The sequence below is a fragment of the Mesoplodon bidens genome (genome assembly GCF_964165515.1).
Source record: "Mesoplodon bidens genome assembly, chromosome: 3".
Lineage (NCBI taxonomy): Eukaryota > Metazoa > Chordata > Mammalia > Artiodactyla > Ziphiidae > Mesoplodon > Mesoplodon bidens.
Window position 1 is genome coordinate 3,251,488 of NC_138178.1, and position 20,491 is coordinate 3,271,978.

General features: G+C 39.8%; 1 protein-coding gene across 2 annotated transcripts in view; it reads left to right on the top strand.

The window, feature by feature from the left end:
• ZEB1 (zinc finger E-box binding homeobox 1) overlaps positions 1-20,035 on the top strand; it is a 195,329-nt gene extending 175,294 nt beyond the window's left edge. For both annotated transcript variants that reach the window (XM_081230059.1, XM_081230060.1), the window contains exons 7-9: positions 13,621-15,431; positions 17,248-17,428; positions 17,554-20,035. In XM_081230059.1, the coding sequence (XP_081086185.1) occupies positions 13,621-15,431; positions 17,248-17,428; positions 17,554-18,110 (2,549 nt within the window). In that variant the 3' untranslated portion in view covers positions 18,111-20,035. The remainder of the gene's footprint in view (positions 1-13,620; positions 15,432-17,247; positions 17,429-17,553) is intronic.
• The last annotated feature ends 456 nt before the right edge of the window (positions 20,036-20,491 follow it).

The following is a 20,491-nucleotide window of genomic DNA, read 5'->3' on the forward strand; positions in this document are numbered from 1 at the left end:
TTAAATGTAAATGTATTAAGTGCTCCAACCAAAAGACATAGACTGGCTGAATGGATACAGAAACATATGCTGTCTACAAGAGATGCACTTCAGACCTAGGGACACATACAGACTGAAAGTGAGGGGATGGAAAAAGATATTCCATGCAAATGGAAATAAAAGAAAGCTGGAGTAGCAGTTCTCCTATCAGACAAAATAGACTTTAAGATTAAGACTATTACAAGAGACAAAGAAGGACACTACATAATGATCAAGGGATCAATCCAAGAGGAAGATATAACAATTGTAAATATTTATGCACCCAACATAGGAGCACCTCAATACATAAGGCAAATACTAACAGCCATAAAAGGGGAAATCGACAGTAACACAATCATAGTAGGGGACTTTAACACCCCACTTTCACCAATGGACAGATCATCCAAAGTGAAAATAAATAAGGAAACACAAGCTTTAAATGATACATTAAACAAGATGGACTTAATTGATATTTATAGGACATTCCAACCAAAAACAACAGAATACACTTTCTTCTCAAGTGCTCATGGAACGTTCTCCAGGATAGATCATGTCTTAGGTCACAAATCAAGCCTTGGTAAATTTAAGAAAATTGAAACTGTATCAAGTATCTTTTCTGACCACAACACTGAGACTAGATATCAATTACAGGAAAAAAAAAACTAAAAAATACAAACACATGGAAGCTAAACAATATGCTACTGAATAACCAAGACATCACAGAAGAAATCAAAAAGGAAATAAAAAAATACCTAGAAACAGATGACAGTGAAAACACAATTACCCAAAACCTGTGGGATGCAGCAAAAGCAATTCTAAGAGGGAAGTTAATCACAGCACAATCCTACCTCAAGAAACAAGAAACATCTCGAATAAACAACCTAGCCTTACACTTAAAGCAATAAGAGAAAAAACAAAAATAGCCCAAAGTTACCAGAAGGAAAGATATTATAAAGATCACAAATAAATGAAAAAGATGAATGAAACAATAGCAAAGATCAATAAAACTAAAAGCTGGTTCTTTGAGAAGATACACAAAATTGATAAACCATTAGCCAGACTCATCAAGAAAAAAAGGAGAAAACTCAAATCAATAGAATTAGGAAAGAAAAAGGAGAAGTAACAACTGACACTGCTGATATGCAAAGGATCATGAGAGATTACTACAAGCAACTCTATGCCAATAAAATGGACAAATTCTTAGAAAAGCACAACTTTCCGAGACTGAACCAGGAAGAAATAGAAAACATAAACAGACTAATCACAAGCACTGAAATTGAGACTGTGATTAAAAATCTTCCAACAAACAAAAGCCCAGGACCAGGTGGCTTCACAGGCAAATTCTATCAAACATTTAGAGAAGAGCTAACACCTATCTTCTTCAACTCTTCCAAAATATAGCAGAGGGAGGAACACTGCCAAACTCATTCTACAAGGCCACCATCACCCTGATACCAAAACCAAAGATGTCACAAAGAAAGAAAACTACAGGCCAATATCACTGATGAACATAGATGCAAAAATCCACAACAAAATACTAGCAAACAGGGCTTCCCTGGTGGCGCAGTGGTTGAGAGTCCGCCTGCCTATGCAGGGGACACAGGTTCGTGCCCCAGTCCAGGAAGATCCCACATGCTGCGGAGCAGCTGGGCCCGTGAGCCATGGCCACTAGCCTGTGCATCCGGAGCCTGTGCTCCGCCACAGGAGAGGCCACAACAGTGAGAGGCCCACATACCACACACACACAAAAAAAATACTAGCAAAGAGAATCCAACAGCACATTAAAAGGATCATACACCATGATCATACACCATGATCCCAGGAATGCAAGGATTCTTCAATATATGCAAATCAATCAATGTGATACACCATGTTAACAAACTGAAGGATAAAAACCATATGATAATAGATGCAGAAAAAGCTTTTGACAAAATTCAACACCCATTTATGATAAAAACTCTCCAGCAAGTAGGCATAGAGGGAAATTACCTCAGCATAATAAAGGCCATATATGACAAACCCATAGCCAACATCATTCTCAATGGTGAAAAACTGAAACCATTTCCACTAATACCAGGAATAAGACAAGGTTGCCCACTCTCACCACTCTTATTCAACATAGTTTTGGAAGTTTTAGCCACAGCAGTCAGAGAAGAAAAAGAAATAAAAGGAATTCAAATTGGATAAGAAGAAGTAAAACTCACTGTTTGCAGATGACATGATACTGTACTAGAGAATCCTAAAGATGCTACCAGAAGACTACTAGAGCTAATCAATGAATTTCGTAAAGTAGCAGGATACAAAATTAATGCACAGAAATCTCTGGCATTCCTATATACACACTAATGATGAAAAATCTGAAAGAGAAATTAAGGAAACACTCCCATTTACCATTGCAACACAAAGAATAAAATACCTAGGAATAAACCTACCTAAGGAGACAAAAGACCTGTATGCAGAAAGCTGTAAGACACTGATGAAAGAAATTAAAGATGATACAAACAGATGGAGAGATATACTATGTTCTTTGATTGGAAGAATCAACATTGTGAAAATGACTATACTACCCAAAGCAATCTACAGGTTCAATGCAATCCCTGTCAAACTACCAATGGCATTATTCACAGAACTAGAACAAAAAAATTGCACAATTTGTATGGAAACACAAAAGACCCCGAATAGTCAAAGCAATCTTGAGAAAGAAAAACAGAGCTGGAGGAATCAGGCTCCCGGACTTCAGACTGTAGTACAAAGCTACAGTAATCAAGACAGTATGGTACTGGCACAAAAACAGAAATATAGATCAATGGAACAGGATAGAAAGCCCAGAGAAAAACCCACGCACGCATGGTCACCTTATCTTTGATAAAGGAGCAAGAATATACAATGGAGAATTGAGCCTCTTCAATAAGTGGTGCTGGTCCCACATCGACTGATTCACTTTGTTATAAAGCAGAAACTAATAAAAAAAAATAAAAATAAAAAATAAAAAAAATGAGTGGTGCTGGGAAAACTGGACAGCTACATGTAAAAGAATGAAATTAGAACACTCCCTAACACCATACACAAAAATAAGCTCAAAATGGATAAAAGACCTAAATGTAAGGCCAGACACTATAAAGCTCTTAGAGGAAAACATAGACAGAACACTCTATGACATAAATCACAGCAAGATCCTTTTTGACCCACCTCCTAGAGAAATGGAAATAAAAACAAAAACAAACAAATGGGACCTAATGAAACTTCAAAGCTTTTGCACAGCAAAGGAAACCATAAACAAGACCAAAAGACAACCCTCAGAATGGGAGAAAATATTTGCAAATGAAGCAACTGACAAAGGATTAATCTCCAAAATTTACAAGCAGCTCATGCAGCTCAATAACAAAAAAACAAACAACCCAATCCAAAAATGGGCAGAAGACCTAAATAGACAGTTCTCCAAAGAAGATATACAGATTGCCAACAAACACATGAAAGAATGCTCAACATCACTAATCATTAGAGAAATGCAAATCAAAACTACAATGAGGTATCACCTCACACCAGTCAGAATGGCCATCATCAAAAAAAATCTACAAACAACAAATGCTGGAAAGGGTGTGGAGAAAAGGGAACCCTCTTGCACTGTTGGTGGGAATGGAAATTGATACAGCCACTATGGAGAACAGTATGGAGCTTCCTTCAAAAAGTAAAAATAGAACTACCATACGACGCAGCAATCCCACTACTGGGCATATACCCTGAGAAAACCATAATTCAAAAAGAGTCATGTACCACAATGTTCATTGCAGCACTATTTACAATAGCCAGGACATGGAAGCAACCTAAGTGTCCATCGACAGATGAATGGATGAAGAAGATGTGGCACATATATACAATGGAATATTATTCAGCCATAAAAAGAAACGAAACTGAGTTATTTTTAGTGAGGTGGATGGACCTAGAGTCTGTCATACAGAGTGAAGTAAATCAGAAAGAGAAAAACAGATACCATATGCTAACACATATATATGGAATTTAAAAAAAAAGGTTCTGAAGAACCTAGGGGCAGTACAGGAATTAGACGCAGATGTAGAGAACGGACTTGAGGACACAGGGAGGGGGAAGGGTAAGCTGTGACAAAGCGAAAGAGCGGCATGGACATATATACACTACCAAACGTAAGGTAGATAGCTAGTGGGAAGCAGCCGCATAGCACAGGGAGATCAGCTCGGTGCTTTGTGACCCCCTAGAGGGGTGGGACAGGGAGGGTGGGAGGGAGATGCAAGAGGGAGTGGATATGGGGACATATGTATACGTATAGCGTATACGTATAGCTGATTCCCTCTGTAATACAGCAGAAACTGACACACCATTGCAAAGCAATTATACTCTAATAAAGATGTTAAAAAATTAAGTTAAAGAATAAAGAACAAAATATTTATATCATCCTGAGAAATATCCTTAAAATAATACAGCAGAGAATTTGATAGTGTTTTCTCTCCAAAATAAGATTCTTCGATAGAGGCCAGTGATAGTTCACCAAAGTGCAATTCAGAAAAAGCATTGTCCCAGGGTGGCCGATGGATGCCGTCCCAGTCTACGGCTCCCTGATGGTTTATTCCAAGGGGAGAGTTCAAGCAGGGCTACTCAGTGTCATCCCAGATACATTGAGAAACTAGTATACCAAGACAGTGCTGTGACAATTTCATTGTATTTTATACAATATTGGTCCATAGGAGATGGGAAAATTTTTTTAATGAAAAAACAAATGACCCTTCACCACAGATAGTTTTGAAAGCACTGTTTAGAGTATCTAGTAATGAATGAACTGCATATCCTTCAGGAATCCTCTGTAATTTTTTATCTCAGCTGAGTTTTTAAAAGGCCTTGAGGGTCAGGGTCCTCAATTATATGCCATAAAATTGCCCGGATAGTTGGTCTCTTCTGATACCCATGAAATGAACCCTATGCAGAGACGTGTGTCACCCGTCATGTGAACTTCACACATGGGTGGGAACTGAGCTGTGAGAAGGCCACCACACCTGCACACACAGGGGGTGCAAAAGAGCCCCTGCACCTGGGCTGCAATCCTCCCCAGCAAGTAACCTAGGTTTGTTCCATGGCCTTACAGTCATTTTAGCCTAGAAAACTTTTACATCAGGTGCAACCAAACACCCACCCAGCCATTAAAAAAAAGAAGTCAGTGTTCGTAGTACATGTAACTTTGAGCTGCACACCCTCCTGATATGACCTCCAGGGCTGAGTGGTTACAAACACTGACCCAGGTTGACTGGTAAGCGAGCTGATGTGCTTCAGCTATCATCCATAAGCTATGAAGTTAGAGTTAGAAACAAGGGTTTTTCTAACAAACGTAGTGACTTTGGCTGTAGAATAACTGTTCTGCAGACTTTCTTTGCAGGAGTGGTAAAATATCAGGGTGATTCCCAGTAAGCATAATGATAACTAGCACTTACTGAATACCTAACTCTGTACAGCCACATTCTAGTTAGCTGTGTGCATGAAGTCATGTAGTTCTCACAATAGCCCTGTGAGGTGGATGCTACTATTTCCTCTTTTTTTTTTTTTTTTTACTGATGAGAAAATGGAGGTTCAGCAAAAGCTTAGCGTGTGCACAGTCATTCAGCTGGGACGCAGCAGGGCTGGGCTCTGACGCAGGCATCCTGTCTCCACAGCCACTGCCGTGCCCCCTGTGGTCTTGTACCCCTGTTTGTAAAGACAGAAATAATCTGTATTACATATGCTTATTTTCCTAGTGAGCAAGAGAACAAGCGCAGCTCATCTAAAAATGCCATCGAGTAATTAAGAATGTTAAAGTAAGAGAGATACTAGGACATATCCCTTGTTTTACCCCCACTGGAAATTTTTATATGATGCATTTTGAGTAACGAATCATATTTCAGGCATCCCACTGGAAAGATATTGATTAAACTGGAGAATTTCCAGAGGTGAGTTAACAAGCGAGTAAGGGTTCTAAAAACCATGTCCCATGAGGAATGCATGAAAGACCCAGATATGTTCAACCTACACATGGGAAATTGAAGAATACACATGACAGCTCTTCATCAGTTTGGAAGTCTGGCTCATGGAAGAAAAGTTATACCAATTCTGTGTGGCATCAGAAGCAAACTAGTACAAGGAAGTAGGCATTCTAACAAGCTGACTTTGGCTTAGTACTGAGCCTCTGATCATTGCCTTTGTAAGGAATCACTAACATTTCTTGGGAGCACACTGAGTTTTGCTATATAATCTCATATAACTGCTACAACAATCCAGTGAGGATGTATCTACATTTATTTATGCACCAAAACACTGAGGCTTACAAAGGTTAAGAAAACAGCCTGTGACAGAGCCAGAATCTGAACCCAGATCCATGGTCCTCAGCAGAGCCAGACTAGACTGTCTTCCACAGAGCTGTCCAGGGGCAGTAGACTCCTTTTAATAAAGGAGGTAAAGCCAGTGTCAAGGATGATATAAAATGAACTCTTCATTGAGAAAGAGGCTATATAGAGAGCTTATTAGATTCCTTCCAGTTCTGATTTCTTAGATATAAATTGCTGTGGGCAGCGTTCTCTGAGGGCATGCGAGTTCTCTGTAAAGAAGGAGCCACCAACTCTCCCTGGTTTAGAGCCTTCTTGGAGTCTTCAAGCACTGAACAAAAGCATTGTTTGGAAGAACCAAGACAAAAGCCGTGTGGATGAAAGGCTCTTGGTGCTGCAGCCAGGAGTCAGTGCTGTGCCTCTGAGGTGGGAGAGCCAATTTCAGGACACTGGTCCACAAGAGACCTCCCAGCTCCACATAATATCAAACGGCGAAAATCCTCCAGAGATCCCCATCTCAACACCAGCATCCAGCTTCACTCAACAACCAGCAAGCTACAGTGCTGGACACCCTATACCAAACAACTAGCAAGACAGGAACACAACGCCACCCATTAGCAGAGACGCTGCCTAAAATCATAAAAAGTCCACAGACACCCCAAAACACACCACCAGACGTGGACCTGCCCACCTGAAAGACAAGATCCAGCCTCATCCACCAGAACACAGGCACTAGTCGCCTCCACCAGGAAGCCTACACAACCCACTGAACAAACCTTAGCCACTGGGGACAGACAGCAAAAACAACGGGAACTACGAACCTGCAGCCTGCAAAAAGGAGACCCCAAACACAGTAAGATAAGCAAAATGAGAAGACAGAAAAAAACACACAACAGATGAAGGAGCAAGATAAAAACCCACCGGACGAAGCAAATGAAGAGGAAATAGGCAGTCTACCTGAAAAAGAATTCAGAATAATGATAGTAAAGATGATCCAAAATCTTGGAAAAAGAATAGAAAAAATGCAAGAAACATTTAACAAGGACCTAGAAGAACTAAAGATGAAACAAGCAACGATGAACAACACAATAAATGAAATGAAAAATACTCTAGATGGGATCAATAGCAGAATAACTGAGGCAGAAGAACGGATAAGTGAGGTGGAAGATAAAATAGTGGAAATAACTACTGCAGAGCAGAATAGAGAAAAAAGAATGAAAAGAACTGAGGACAGTCTCAGAGACCTCTGGGACAACATTAAATGCACCAACATTCGAATTATAGGGGTTCCAGAAGAAGAAGAGAAAAAGAAAGGGACTGAGAAAATATTTGAAGAGATAATAGTTAAAAACTTCCCTAATATGGGAAAGGAAATAGTCAAGTCCAGGAGGCACAGAGAGTCCCATACAGGATAAATCCAAGGAGAAATACGCCAAGACACATATTAATCAAACTGTCAAAAATTAAATACAAAGAAAACATATTAAAAGCAGCAAGGGAAAAACACAACAAATAACACACAAGGGAATCCCCATAAGGTTAACAGCTGATCTTTCAGCAGAAACTCTGCAAGCCAGAAGGGGCTGGCAGGACATATTTAAAGTGATGAAGGAGAAAAAACTAAAACCAAGATTACTCTACCCAGCAAGGATCTCATTCAGATTTGATGGAGAAATTAAAACCTTTACAGACAAGAAAAAGCTAACAGAATTCAGCACCACCAAACCAGCTTTACAACAAATGCTAAAGGAACCTCTCTAGGCAAGAAACACAACAGAAGGAAAAGACCTATAATAACGAACCCAAAACAATTAAGAAAATGGGAATAGGAACATATATATCGATAATTACCTTAAATGTAAATGGACTAAATGCTCCCAGCAAAAGACACAGATTGGCTGAATGGATCCCAAAACAAGACCCATATATGCTGTCCACAGGAGACCCACTTCAGACCTAGAGACACATACAGACTGAAAGTAAGGGGATGGAAAAAGATATTCCATGCAAATGCAAACCAAAAGAAAGCTGGAGTGGCAATTCTCATATCAGACAAAATAGACTTTAAGATAAAGACTATTACAAGAGACAAAGAAGGACACTACATAATGATCAAGGGATCAATCCAAGAAGAAGATATAACAATTGTAAATATTTATGCAGCCAACATAGGAGCACCTGGAACATACTCCAGGATAGATCATATCTTGGGTCACAAATCAAGCCTTGGTAAATTTAAGAAAATTGAAATTGTATCAAGTATCTTTTCCGACCACAATGCTATGAGACTAGCTATGAATTACAGGAAAATATCTGTAAAAAATACAAACACATGGAGGCTAAACAATACACTACTTAATAACGAAGTGATCACTGAAGAAATCAAAGAGGAAATAAAAAAATACCTAGAAACAAATGACAATGGAGACACGATGACCCAAAACCTATGGGATGCAGCAAAAGCAGTTCTAAGAGGGAAGTTTATAGCAATACAATCCCACCTTAAGAAACAGGAAACATCTCGAATAAACAACCTGACCTTGCACCTAAAGCAATTAGAGAAAGAAGAACAAAAACACCCCAAAGTTAGCAGAAGGAAAGAAATCATAAAAATCAGATCAGAAATAAATGAAAAAGAAATGAAGGAAATGACAGCAAAGATCAATAAAACTAAAAGCTGGATGAGAAGATAAACAAAATTGATAAACCATTAGCCAGACTCATCAAGAAAAAAAGGGAGACGACTCAAACCAATAGACTTAGAAATGAAAAAGGAGAAGTAACAACTGATACTGCAGAAATACAAAAGATCATGAGAGATTACTACAAGCAACTCTATGCCAATAAAATGGACAACCTGGAAGAAATGGACAAATTCTTAGAAATGCACAATCTGCCAAGACTGAATGAGGAAGAAATAGGAACAGACCAATCAGAAGCACTGAAATTGAAACTGTGATTAAAAATCTTCCAACAAACAAAAGCCCAGGACAAGATGGCTTCACAGGCAAATTCTATCAAACATTTAGAGAAGAGCTAACACCTATCCTTCTCAAACTCTTCCAAAATATAGCAGAGGGAGGAACACTCCCAAACTCATTCTACGAGGCCACCATCACCGTGATACCAAAACCAGACAAGGTTGTCACAAAGAAAGAAAACTACAGGCCAGTATCACTTATGAACATTGATGCAAAAATCCTCAACAAAATACTAGCAAACAGAATCCAACAGCACATTAAAAGGATCATACACCATAATCAAGTGGGGTTTATTCCAGGAATGCAAGGATTCTTCAGTATACGCAAATCAATCAATGTGATACACCACATTAACAAATTGAAGGAGAAAAACCATATGATCATCTCAATAGATGCAGAGAAAGCTTTCGACAAAAGTCAACACCCATTTAGGATAAAAACCCTGCAGAAAGTAGGCATAGAGGGAACTTTCCTCAACATAATAAAGGCCACATATATGACAAACCCACAGACAACACTGTCCTCAATGGTGAAAAACTGAAACCGTTTCCACTAAGATCAGGAACAAGACAAGGCTGCCCACTCTCACCACTCTTATTCAACATAGTTTTGGAAGTTTTAGCCACAGCCATCAGAGAAGAAAAAGAAATAAAAGGAATCCAAATTGGATAAGAAGTAAAGCTGTCACTGTTTGCAGATGACATGATACTATACATAGAGAATCCTAAAGATGCCACCAGAAAACTACTAGAGCTAATCAATGAATTTGGTAAAGTAGCAGGATACAAAATTAATGCACAGACATCTCTGGCATTCCTATACACTAATGATAAAAAATTTGAAAGTGAAATCAAGAAAACACTCCCATTTACCATTGCAACAAAAAGAATAAAATATCTAGGAATAAACCTACCTAAGGAGACAAAAGACCTGTATGCAGAAAATGAAAAGACACTGATGAAAGAAATTAAAGATGATACAAATAGATGGAGAGATATACCATGTTCTTGGATTGGAAGAATCAACATTGTGAAAATGACTCTACTACCCAAAGCAATCTACAGATTCAATGCAATCCCTATCAAACTACCACTGGCATTTGTCACAGAACTAGAACAAAAAAATTCACAATTTGTATGGAAACACAAAAGACCCCAAATAGCCAAAGCAATATTGAGAACGAAAAACAGAGCTGGAGGAATCAGGCTCCCTGACTGCAGACTATACTACAAAGATACAGTAATCAAGACAGTATGGTACTGGCACAAAAACAGAAAGATAGATCAATGGAACAGGATAGAAAGCCCAGAGATAAACCCACGCACATATGGTCACCTTATCTTTGATAAAGGAGGCAGGAATGTACAGTGGAGAAAGGACAGCCTCTTCAATAAGTGGTTCTGGGAAAACTGGACAGGTACATGTAAAAGTATGAGACTAGATCACTCCCTAACACCATACAGAAAAATAAGCTCAAAATGGATTAAAGACCTAAATGTAAGGCCAGAAACTATCAAACTCTTAGGGGAAAACATAGGCAGAACACTATATGACATAAATCACATCAAGATCCTTTTTGACCTACCTCTTAGAGAAATGGAAATAAAAACAAACAAATGGGACCTAATGGAACTTCAAAGCTTTTGCACAGCAAAGGAAACCATAAACAAGACCAAAAGACAACCCTCAGAATGGGAGAAAATATTTGCAAATGAAGCAACTGACAAAGGATTAATCTCCAAAATTTATAAGCAGCTCATGCAGCTCAATAACAAAAAAACAAACAACCCAATCCAAAAATGGGCAGAAGACCTAAATAGACATTTCTCCAAAGAAGATATACAGACTGCCAACAAACACATGAAAGAATGCTCAACATCATTAATCAGTAGAGAAATGCAAATCAAAACTACAATGAGATGTCATCTCACACCAGTCAGAACGGCCATCATCAAAAAATCTAGAAACAATAAATGCTAGAGAGGGTGTGGAGAAAAGGGAACACTCTTGCACTGCTGGTGGGAATGTGAATTGGTACAGCCACTATGGAGAACAGTATGGAGGTTCCTTAAAAAAGTAAAAATAGAACTACCATATGACCCAGCAATCCCACTACTGGGCATATACCCTGAGAAAACCATAATTCAAAAAGAGTCGTGTACCAAAATGTTCACTGCAGCTCTATTTACAATAGCCCAGAGATGGAAACAACCTAAGTGTCCATCATCGGATGAATGGATAAAGAAGATGTGGCACATATATACAATGGACTATTACTCAGCCATAAAAAGAAACAAAATTGAGCTATTTGTAATGAGGTGGCTAGACCTAGAGTCTGTCATACAGAGTGAAGTTAAGTCAGAAAGAGAAAGACAAATACCATATGCTAACATATATATATGGAATTTAAGAAAAAAAAATGTCATGAAGAACCTGGGGTAAAACAGGAATAAAGACACAGACCTACTTGAGAATGGACTTGAGGATATGGGGAGGGGGAAGGGTACACTGTGACAAAGTGAGAGAGCGGCATGGACATATATACACTACCAAACGTAAAAGAGATAGCTAGTGGGAAGCAGCCGCATAGCACAGGGAGATCAGATGGGTGCTTTGTGACCGCCTGGAGGGGTGGGATAGGGAGAGTGGGAGGGAGGGAGACGCAAGAGGGAGGAGATATGGGAACATATGTATACGTATAACTGATTCACTTTGTTATAAAGCAGAAACTAACACACCATTGTGAAGCAATTATACTCCAATAAAGTTGTAAAAAAATTTTTTTAAAGCAAAAGAAAAATTTCTGTGAAACTATAATGCACTTGTTTTAAAGTTTACAACACTGAAGTTATATTACTAGCAGAGCTTACACTGACTTTCTTGCTGCTTTCCTTTTAATTATTAAAAAGAAAGGGGGAATGTGTTGGGGGGGGTGGTGGTGGGATGAACTGGGTGATTGGGATTGACATGTATACACTAGTATGTATAAAACAGATACCTAATAAGAACCTGCTGTATAAAAAATAAATAAAATTCAAAAATTCAAAAAAAAAGAATAAAGCTGAATATACCAGAAACTAACACAACATTGCAAATCAACTATACATCAATTTTAAAAAAAGTGGCTATAAACATCAAAAAAAAGGGGTGGTGATAATGAGCTTTAATTTTGCTACTGAGTAGATAATCAGCATCGTCACGTTTCATAATTTTCATAGCCATTCATTCATCTAAGAAGGTTTAAAGAGCATCTCTGTGAGCTGCTGAGCTGCACTGTAACAGGTGCAGGTAAACGGCCCACAACACCTGGAGTTTGCTACCTACCTGAAAATGGGCATCAGTAACCTTTAAATTATAAATGATGAACTATAAGTTAAAGCAAAAGGAAAAAAGAAATAGGTTGTATGTAAATATTTCATGTAGCTTGGTGCTTCTCAAAATTTTCTGTCCAAGTATCCCTAGTGGCCAAGAAGCATACATGCCTTGTGCCCTGGAAGGTTTAGGGAAGCAACGTAAAGGCCTCTGTAAGCAGGAAGCGTCTTCGGTTTGTTTCCTAACACTTCACAGAAACGTTGCATTTGTGCAACATAGTCTAATCTGTGTCTTAATATTTAAATGTTTTAAATTACCATAACCACTATCACTAAAATTGAAACTGTAAGATGCTTTTCATACCCAGTAAAACATTGCCTGATATATCCAGAAGTACATACATCCCAGTTTAATAAGCCAAGGCTTATAACAATACCTTGTATTTAAAGTTTTCTTCCCATTGAAAAAGATCTTTTCGAGGAAACCTGTGGATATGGGAAGGATAGATATTCATGACTCATACAGTTAAGGCGAGATGTTCATACATGTTAAGCCTTATGGGAGATTTACTTTTCTTTCCTCTAATATTAATTTCTCCTACAGATGGTTAAGTAGAACAAAATATAGAAAATTACATAAATTGGTGAAACAGGGTAAGAAAAAAATTACTTGAAAGAGTAGGATATAATTTTTTGGTATTTGAGAATGATTTGAACTTTTAAAAGTTTGCAGAAATGTTGGACACATATGCTGAGAAGGTTCTTTTATTGGTTAGCATGTAGTTCAGACTCACGTTTTACTGGTGTTTATGACATTTACATAGGTTTTGAACGTAAAGTGATGATTCTAAATAAAATTGTATTACAAACATACATGGTAACCCCTTTTTAAATTTTAAAACTGCTTGTTTTAGGGAAAACATGGATACGTAAAAATTTGTAATTTTTTATAATGTAATGTAATGAATGTAATTTTTTGTTGTTGTTTAGGAGAGAAGCCATATGAATGCCCAAACTGCAAGAAACGTTTTTCCCATTCCGGTTCCTATAGCTCACACATAAGCAGCAAGAAATGTATCAGCCTGATGCCTGTGAACGGGCGACCACGAACAGGGCTCAAGACCTCGCAGTGTCCCTCACCATCGCTCTCGGCATCACCAGGCAGTCCCACGCGACCACAGATACGGCAGAAGATAGAGAATAAGCCCTTCCAAGAACAACTTTCTGTAAACCAAATCAAAACTGAGCCTGTGGATTATGAGTTCAAGCCCATAGTGGTTGCTTCAGGAATCAACTGTTCAACCCCTTTACAGAATGGGGTTTTCAGTGGTGGTGGCCCCTTACAGGCAACCAGTGCTCCTCAGGGTGTGGTGCAAGCCGTTGTTCTGCCAACGGTGGGGCTGGTGTCCCCCATCAGTATCAATTTAAGTGATATTCAGAATGTACTTAAAGTGGCAGTAGATGGTAATGTAATCAGGCAAGTTTTGGAGAATAATCAAGCCAATCTTGCATCCAAAGAACAAGAAACAATCAGTGCTTCATCCATCCAGCAAGGCGGCCATTCTGTTATTTCAGCCATCAGTCTTCCTCTGGTTGATCAAGATGGAACAACCAAAATCATCATCAACTACAGTCTTGAACAACCTAGCCAACTTCAAGTTGTTCCTCAGAATTTAAAAAAAGAAAATCCAGTCCCCGCCAACAGTTGCAAAAGTGAAAAGTTACCAGAAGATCTCACTGTTAAATCTGAGAAGGACAAAAGCTTTGAAGGAGGAGGGAGTGACAGCACCTGCCTCCTGTGTGACGACTGTCCAGGGGACATCAGCGCGCTTCCGGAGCTCAAGCACTATGACCTGAAGCAGCCCGCCCAGCCCCATCTGCCCCCCTCACCAGAAGTCGCCAAGCCCGAGGCCTCCGCTCCCTCGGGGTCCGGAGATGGCAGTCTGTCTCCCAGTCAGCCACCTCTGAAGAACCTCCTGTCTCTTCTGAAAGCATATTATGCTTTGAACGCACAGCCAAGTGCAGAAGAGCTCTCAAAAATTGCTGACTCCGTGAACCTACCGCCGGATGTAGTGAAAAAGTGGTTTGAAAAGATGCAGACGGGACAGACTTCAGTGCAGTCTTCTGAAGCACCTTCTCCCGAGCCAGGCAAAGCCAACATCCCTGCAAAGAGCGATGATGAGCCTCAGCCCACAAACGCAGATGAATCCCAGGACGGCACAAGGAATCTCCAGAGTCCTCTGAAGATAACTAGCTCCCCCGTCCTACCAGTGGGCTCAGCGGTCAATGGTTCCAGAAGCAGCGCATCATCCCCATCCCCCCTCAACCTCTCCTCCTCCGGAAACGCACAGGGTTACTCGTACCCGGCAGAAGGGGCACAGGAAGAGCCCCAAGTCGAACCTCTTGATCTTTCACTACCAAAGCAACAGGGAGAGTTATTGGAAAGGTCAACTATCACTAGTGTTTACCAGAACAGTGTTTATTCTGTCCAGGAAGAACCCTTGAACTTGTCTTGTGCAAAAAAGGAGCCACAAAAGGACAGTTGTGTCACAGACTCAGAACCAGTTGTAAATGTAATCCCACCAAGTGCCAACCCCATAAATATTGCTATACCTACAGTCACTGCCCAGTTACCCACGATTGTGGCCATCGCCGACCAGAACAGCGTTCCGTGCTTGCGAGCGCTGGCGGCCAACAAACAGACCATCCTGATCCCCCAGGTTGCGTACACATACTCGACTGCAGTCAGCCCCGCGGTCCAGGAAGCATCCCTGAAGGTGACCCAGTCCAACGGAAATCAGGTAAAGAATGCTCGCACCCTCGACCTATTGGTCAAGTGCTCATTTGACTTATTTCAGTGAATTTTTCTAATAAAAATCAGTCACGAGAGAGCCAAGCAGCTTGTTAAGCTGTCATTTTCGAAAGGAAATAGTTGAATGTGTGCCTTAGTACTTTTCAATGGCAGTTTTGTTATTCTGCTGAGAAAAGGGTGGATGAATCTCAGTTAAATATTGACTGTTTGAAACTAGAGACAGAAGAGGAAAGTAAAACTGGAATGCTCACTGATCAGACTTCTGTTTTTATAGTTAGATTCCCAAAATTCGTAACTTTCTGTGTTGATTATGATCATTAGTAAATGAGAATTTGTTCACAGACATTTCACACCAGGCAAACTTAGCTTTCACTTTTTATGTGTTAACACCTCTGTTTATAAAAAACCTTTAATTAAACAGAAATTAAGTATATAAAGAATTCATCTAGTGCATTTACTAATGATTTTATAAGCTGTAAACTAAATAGTGTTCAATCATAATGATATATGAGGAAATATACTTGTGAATCTATGTTTGCATTTTCCTCTTTAACTCCCCCCAAATCCATGACAGTTTTGATAGAACCATTTTGTGTGATTGTTGTGTGTCTCACTGTCCGGGCTTTTTCTATGTCACTGACCTTGATGTCTCTCCATTTTTTTCCATCAATTTCTGATTAAACTTATCTCTAGTATTCATTTGATTCAATCTTTTTTCCAAATATTTGCTATAAGTAGGTTCAGCTAAAATAATTACAGTATCCTGTTCAAGTGTGTTTTGCTGCTTTTTTCTCCTTAACTATTGCTACCAATGGGCTTCCCATAATTGTGGTAACTCTTGAAAAAGTTTTCACATGGCTAAATTTCTAAGTCTAAATTTTGGGTGTATAAAACACTCTTCACACCTTTGAATAATAAACAGGGAACCACAAACATTTCAGTTAATCATCCAACTAGATCAAATAACGTTGAAAATAGAGTCCCTTTAGCACCATTAGCAGCTCACAAATGCCAGAAAAATGTCGGCACTTCTCCCGCCTTACAAAGCCGTGAGAAATGTGGAAAACCTCTGAACTTGTAGAAAATTTGTGAGTTTAGAATGGAAGACTTCAGAAAAGACGCAGGACCTTAGGGGCCCAATCCCACTACATACTCCCTGAAGAATTATTTTACCGACAGGAGGCCCAAGTTTCCTCCCCAACCCTATCCCTAACCCGAAACTCTTAAAGATTCATTGTCTGGCAAGTGTTCTTGTTTAAAAATGTAGACCCTCCTACATTGTTTTTCCATCTTGCTCCTTAGAAAAGTGATAGGGAGACAATGGAGTTTAATTCATGAAACTCTAAGATTCTGGAAGATACAATTTAAAGACCACTTTTAAAAAACAGAATCTTAATTTTTGCTTAGTGAAACCCAGAATGAAAAAGTGAAGGTAAGTGATGCAGTCAGAAATCTGTGATTGTTTAGCAAACTCGTAAGTTAAAACTTTCTGCCAATTTCTCATAAATTAATGATTCATATGGAACTAGGTGGACTGTGTTAGTACTGCGTTTTGTATTATTTCTTTTTCGTGTCCTTTCTTCTCGGTGCCAGCTGGCCCTGGGTTTGCTGCGCTTGTGGCTGTAGCGCCCCTCCCTTTTGTCTGTGTCAGCCCCACCTGTCACCTGGCCCTCCCCTTGGAGCCTGCTTTGGTCAAGTTGTTGAAAGTGTAAATCACAGTAGTTCTTTAATCTGTGCTTTTATTTATGTCTCTCGTTTATCTTGTAATTTTAAATGAAATTGTCCCACTTCGTTTTCTCCTTTAGGATGAAAGGCAAGACACTAGCTCAGAAGGAGTATCAAATGTAGAAGATCAGAATGACTCTGATTCCACGCCACCCAAAAAGAAAATGCGAAAGACAGAAAATGGAATGTATGCTTGTGATTTGTGTGATAAGATATTCCAGAAGAGTAGCTCGTTGTTGAGACATAAATACGAACACACAGGTATGTATGCTCATGAACCTGGCAGTTTTGGAAAAACAAATTTATAACAATTTCCATAACCTGAAGTGCCCCGAAGGCTATCGGCTTAATGCCATCTTATTTCATAGCTGTACCCTTATTTTCAGGTAAAAGACCTCACGAGTGCGGCATCTGCAAAAAGGCGTTTAAACACAAGCATCACCTGATCGAGCACACGCGCTTGCATTCCGGGGAGAAGCCCTACCAGTGCGACAAGTGCGGGAAGCGCTTCTCCCACTCGGGCTCCTATTCCCAGCACATGAACCACCGCTACTCCTACTGTAAGAGGGAGGCCGAGGGGCCCGAGCCGGGGGCTGCGGGCCCGGGGGGCCCGTCCGCACACCACGCGGGGGCCCACGCCTCCCCCTCGCAGGGCGACTCAGACGAGAGGGAGAGCTCCACGCGGGAGGAGGATGAGGACAGTGACAAGGAGGAAGAGGAGGAGGAGGAGGAGAGGGAGACGGAGGACCTGCAGGAGGAAAAGGAAAGTGGAGGACCGCAGGCGGGGGAGGGGGAGGAGGGGGAGGGGCACGAGGGGGAGGAGGGAGCGAGCTCTGAAGGTGCGAGGGAGGGCACAGGGGCTGGAAGCCCAGCCCGCAGCTTAGAACACAAAGTCAGCCAGGGCGGCGGGCAGGTGTCTGAAGAGAAGACAAATGAGGCCTGATCGTTTTTCTAGAAAGAAAGAAAATTCTAATTGGTAATGAATTTTGTTCTATATTATACATGCTTTTCACGGAAACACAGTAACCTGTATACTGTGATTTCTGTTCACTACTGTGTAAAGTAAAAATTTAAAAAAATACAAAATACCAAAAAAAAAAAAAAAACACACACAAAAAAAATCCGGGTGTGCCTGAACCTCAGACCTAGTAATTTTTCATGCATTTTTCAAAGTTAGGAACAAGTTTGTAATATGAAGCAGATTAGAAAACTTAATGACTCAGAAAGCAAAGATGCAACAGGTTAAAGGAAACTGATTACTTAGATAAGCATCTGGCATTGTTTCATTTTATCAGTATTATCACTCTTATGTTGGTTTATTCTTAAGCTGTACAATTGGGAGAAATTTTATAATTTTTTATTGGTAAACATATGCTAAATCCGCTTCAGTATTTTATTATGTTTTTTAAAATGTGAGAACTTCTGCACTACAAAATTCCCTTCACGGAGAAGTATAATGCAGTTCCAAACCGTGCTAACTACCATTTCTAAATTCAACCTAGAAGGTAGTAACTTCTAATACTTAGATGTCATAGTAGAGTGTATTCTCATTTAAAGTGTATCGTTAGCCTTAAGAAAGCAGCCGATAGAAGAGCTGAAGTTTCTTACTCATGTGGTTTAAATGGAGTTGCAAAGATTGCCGTTGAGTTCTGATTGCAGGGACTAACAGTGTTGATACTGGTGAGGACAGCAGAGTCGTCAGATCAGTGTTCGTAATTGTGTTTGAGTACGTGGTAAACAAATATGAAGGATGTGATATGAAGCTTTGTATCTCCTTTGGCCTTAAGCAAGACCTGTGTGCTATAAGTGCCATTTATCAGTATTTTCAAGGCTCTGACCAGCCTCCGTTCATGCGTGGCCTACAATAACTAGCATTTGTTGATTTGTTTCTTGTATCGAAATTCTAAAATAAAACTCAAAACCACTGACTCTGTCAGAGAAGCCAAACACTGGGACATTTCACCCTTTAATAATTCCTCAGTATTCATTTTGCGTTAATTGACTTTCAGAATTTCTCTACAGAAATGAAAGGGAAATTTTCTAATCTGCTTTATCCATGTACTTGCATTTCAAACATGGACCTGCCATTGTTATTCGGCTCATAATTGTTTCCAAATGTTAGTTATTATGGACCCAGTTTATTAACAACATTAGCTGATTCTTACCTATCAGTATTATTTTATTTCTTTTAGTTTATAGATCTGTGCAACATTTTTGTACTGTATGTCTTCAAACCTGGCAGTATTAATACCCTTCTTAACTGACATATGTACTTTTAGTTTTAGAAAACTTTTATATTTATGTGTCTTATTTTTATATTTCTTTATTTATTACACAGTGTAGTGTATAATACTGTAGTTTGTATTAATACAATAATATATTTTAGTATGAAAATTTGGAAAGTTGATAAGATTTAAAGTAGAGATGCAATTGGTTCTCTTGCATTGAGATTTGATTTAACAGTGTTATGTTAACATTTATACTTGCCTTGGACTGTAGAACAGAATTTAAATGGGAATGTATTAGTTTTACAACTACAATCAAGTCATTTTACCTTTACCCAGTTTTTAATATAAAAACTCTTAAATTCTGAAATTCACTGTGTGACTAACAGCATGATGCTCTGCGGTTTTATTAAGAGATTAGTCTAACCATGAAGTCTCATTTCCTTATAAGCCAAGCTAGGGCAACCTTATATAAACAGTGCTGGGAACAACGTTTAACATTTTGTGCCAATTTGTTCCTGTATTCATGTATGTAAGTTACAAATCTGACTCTTCATTTTTAAGTTCCTTGTTACACCATGGTCATTTTCTAGTTTTTTACCAGACTCCCCCATCTCACAATAAAATGCATCAACAAGCCTGACTCACGTGCTGTCATTCTTTTAATCATTATCAAGATTTTCTTTGGAAAACTCTGTGACATACATGGGGGTATTATACCGTCATCCTGCGCTTGGTTTATCTTGGGCTGGGTCTGGGGAGACTGAATGGTGTAGACATTCCCCGCTAAATCGTGGATTTTCCTGCGGCTGGGTGTTTCTGGGAAGGTCAGAGGTGACAACTAACGAATGGCCTCCCCGGAGCTTTGCTTCCTCTTCCCGAAACCCTTCGCCCCTCACTCCTGATCCCGTGGCCTCTCACCCTGCGGGGGGCCTGGGTTAGGTGCCTTTCCTCTGGGCTCCCACAGCCCCTGTACCTGCCTCCTCACCTCAGCCCTTCTGCTGTGGCTCGCACCCCGCCCACCAGGACGGGCCGTGGCGGCCGCTGGGTCACCCGCCCCAGTGCCCACCTGGCGGAGTGCCCGGCCCAAGTGCACGCG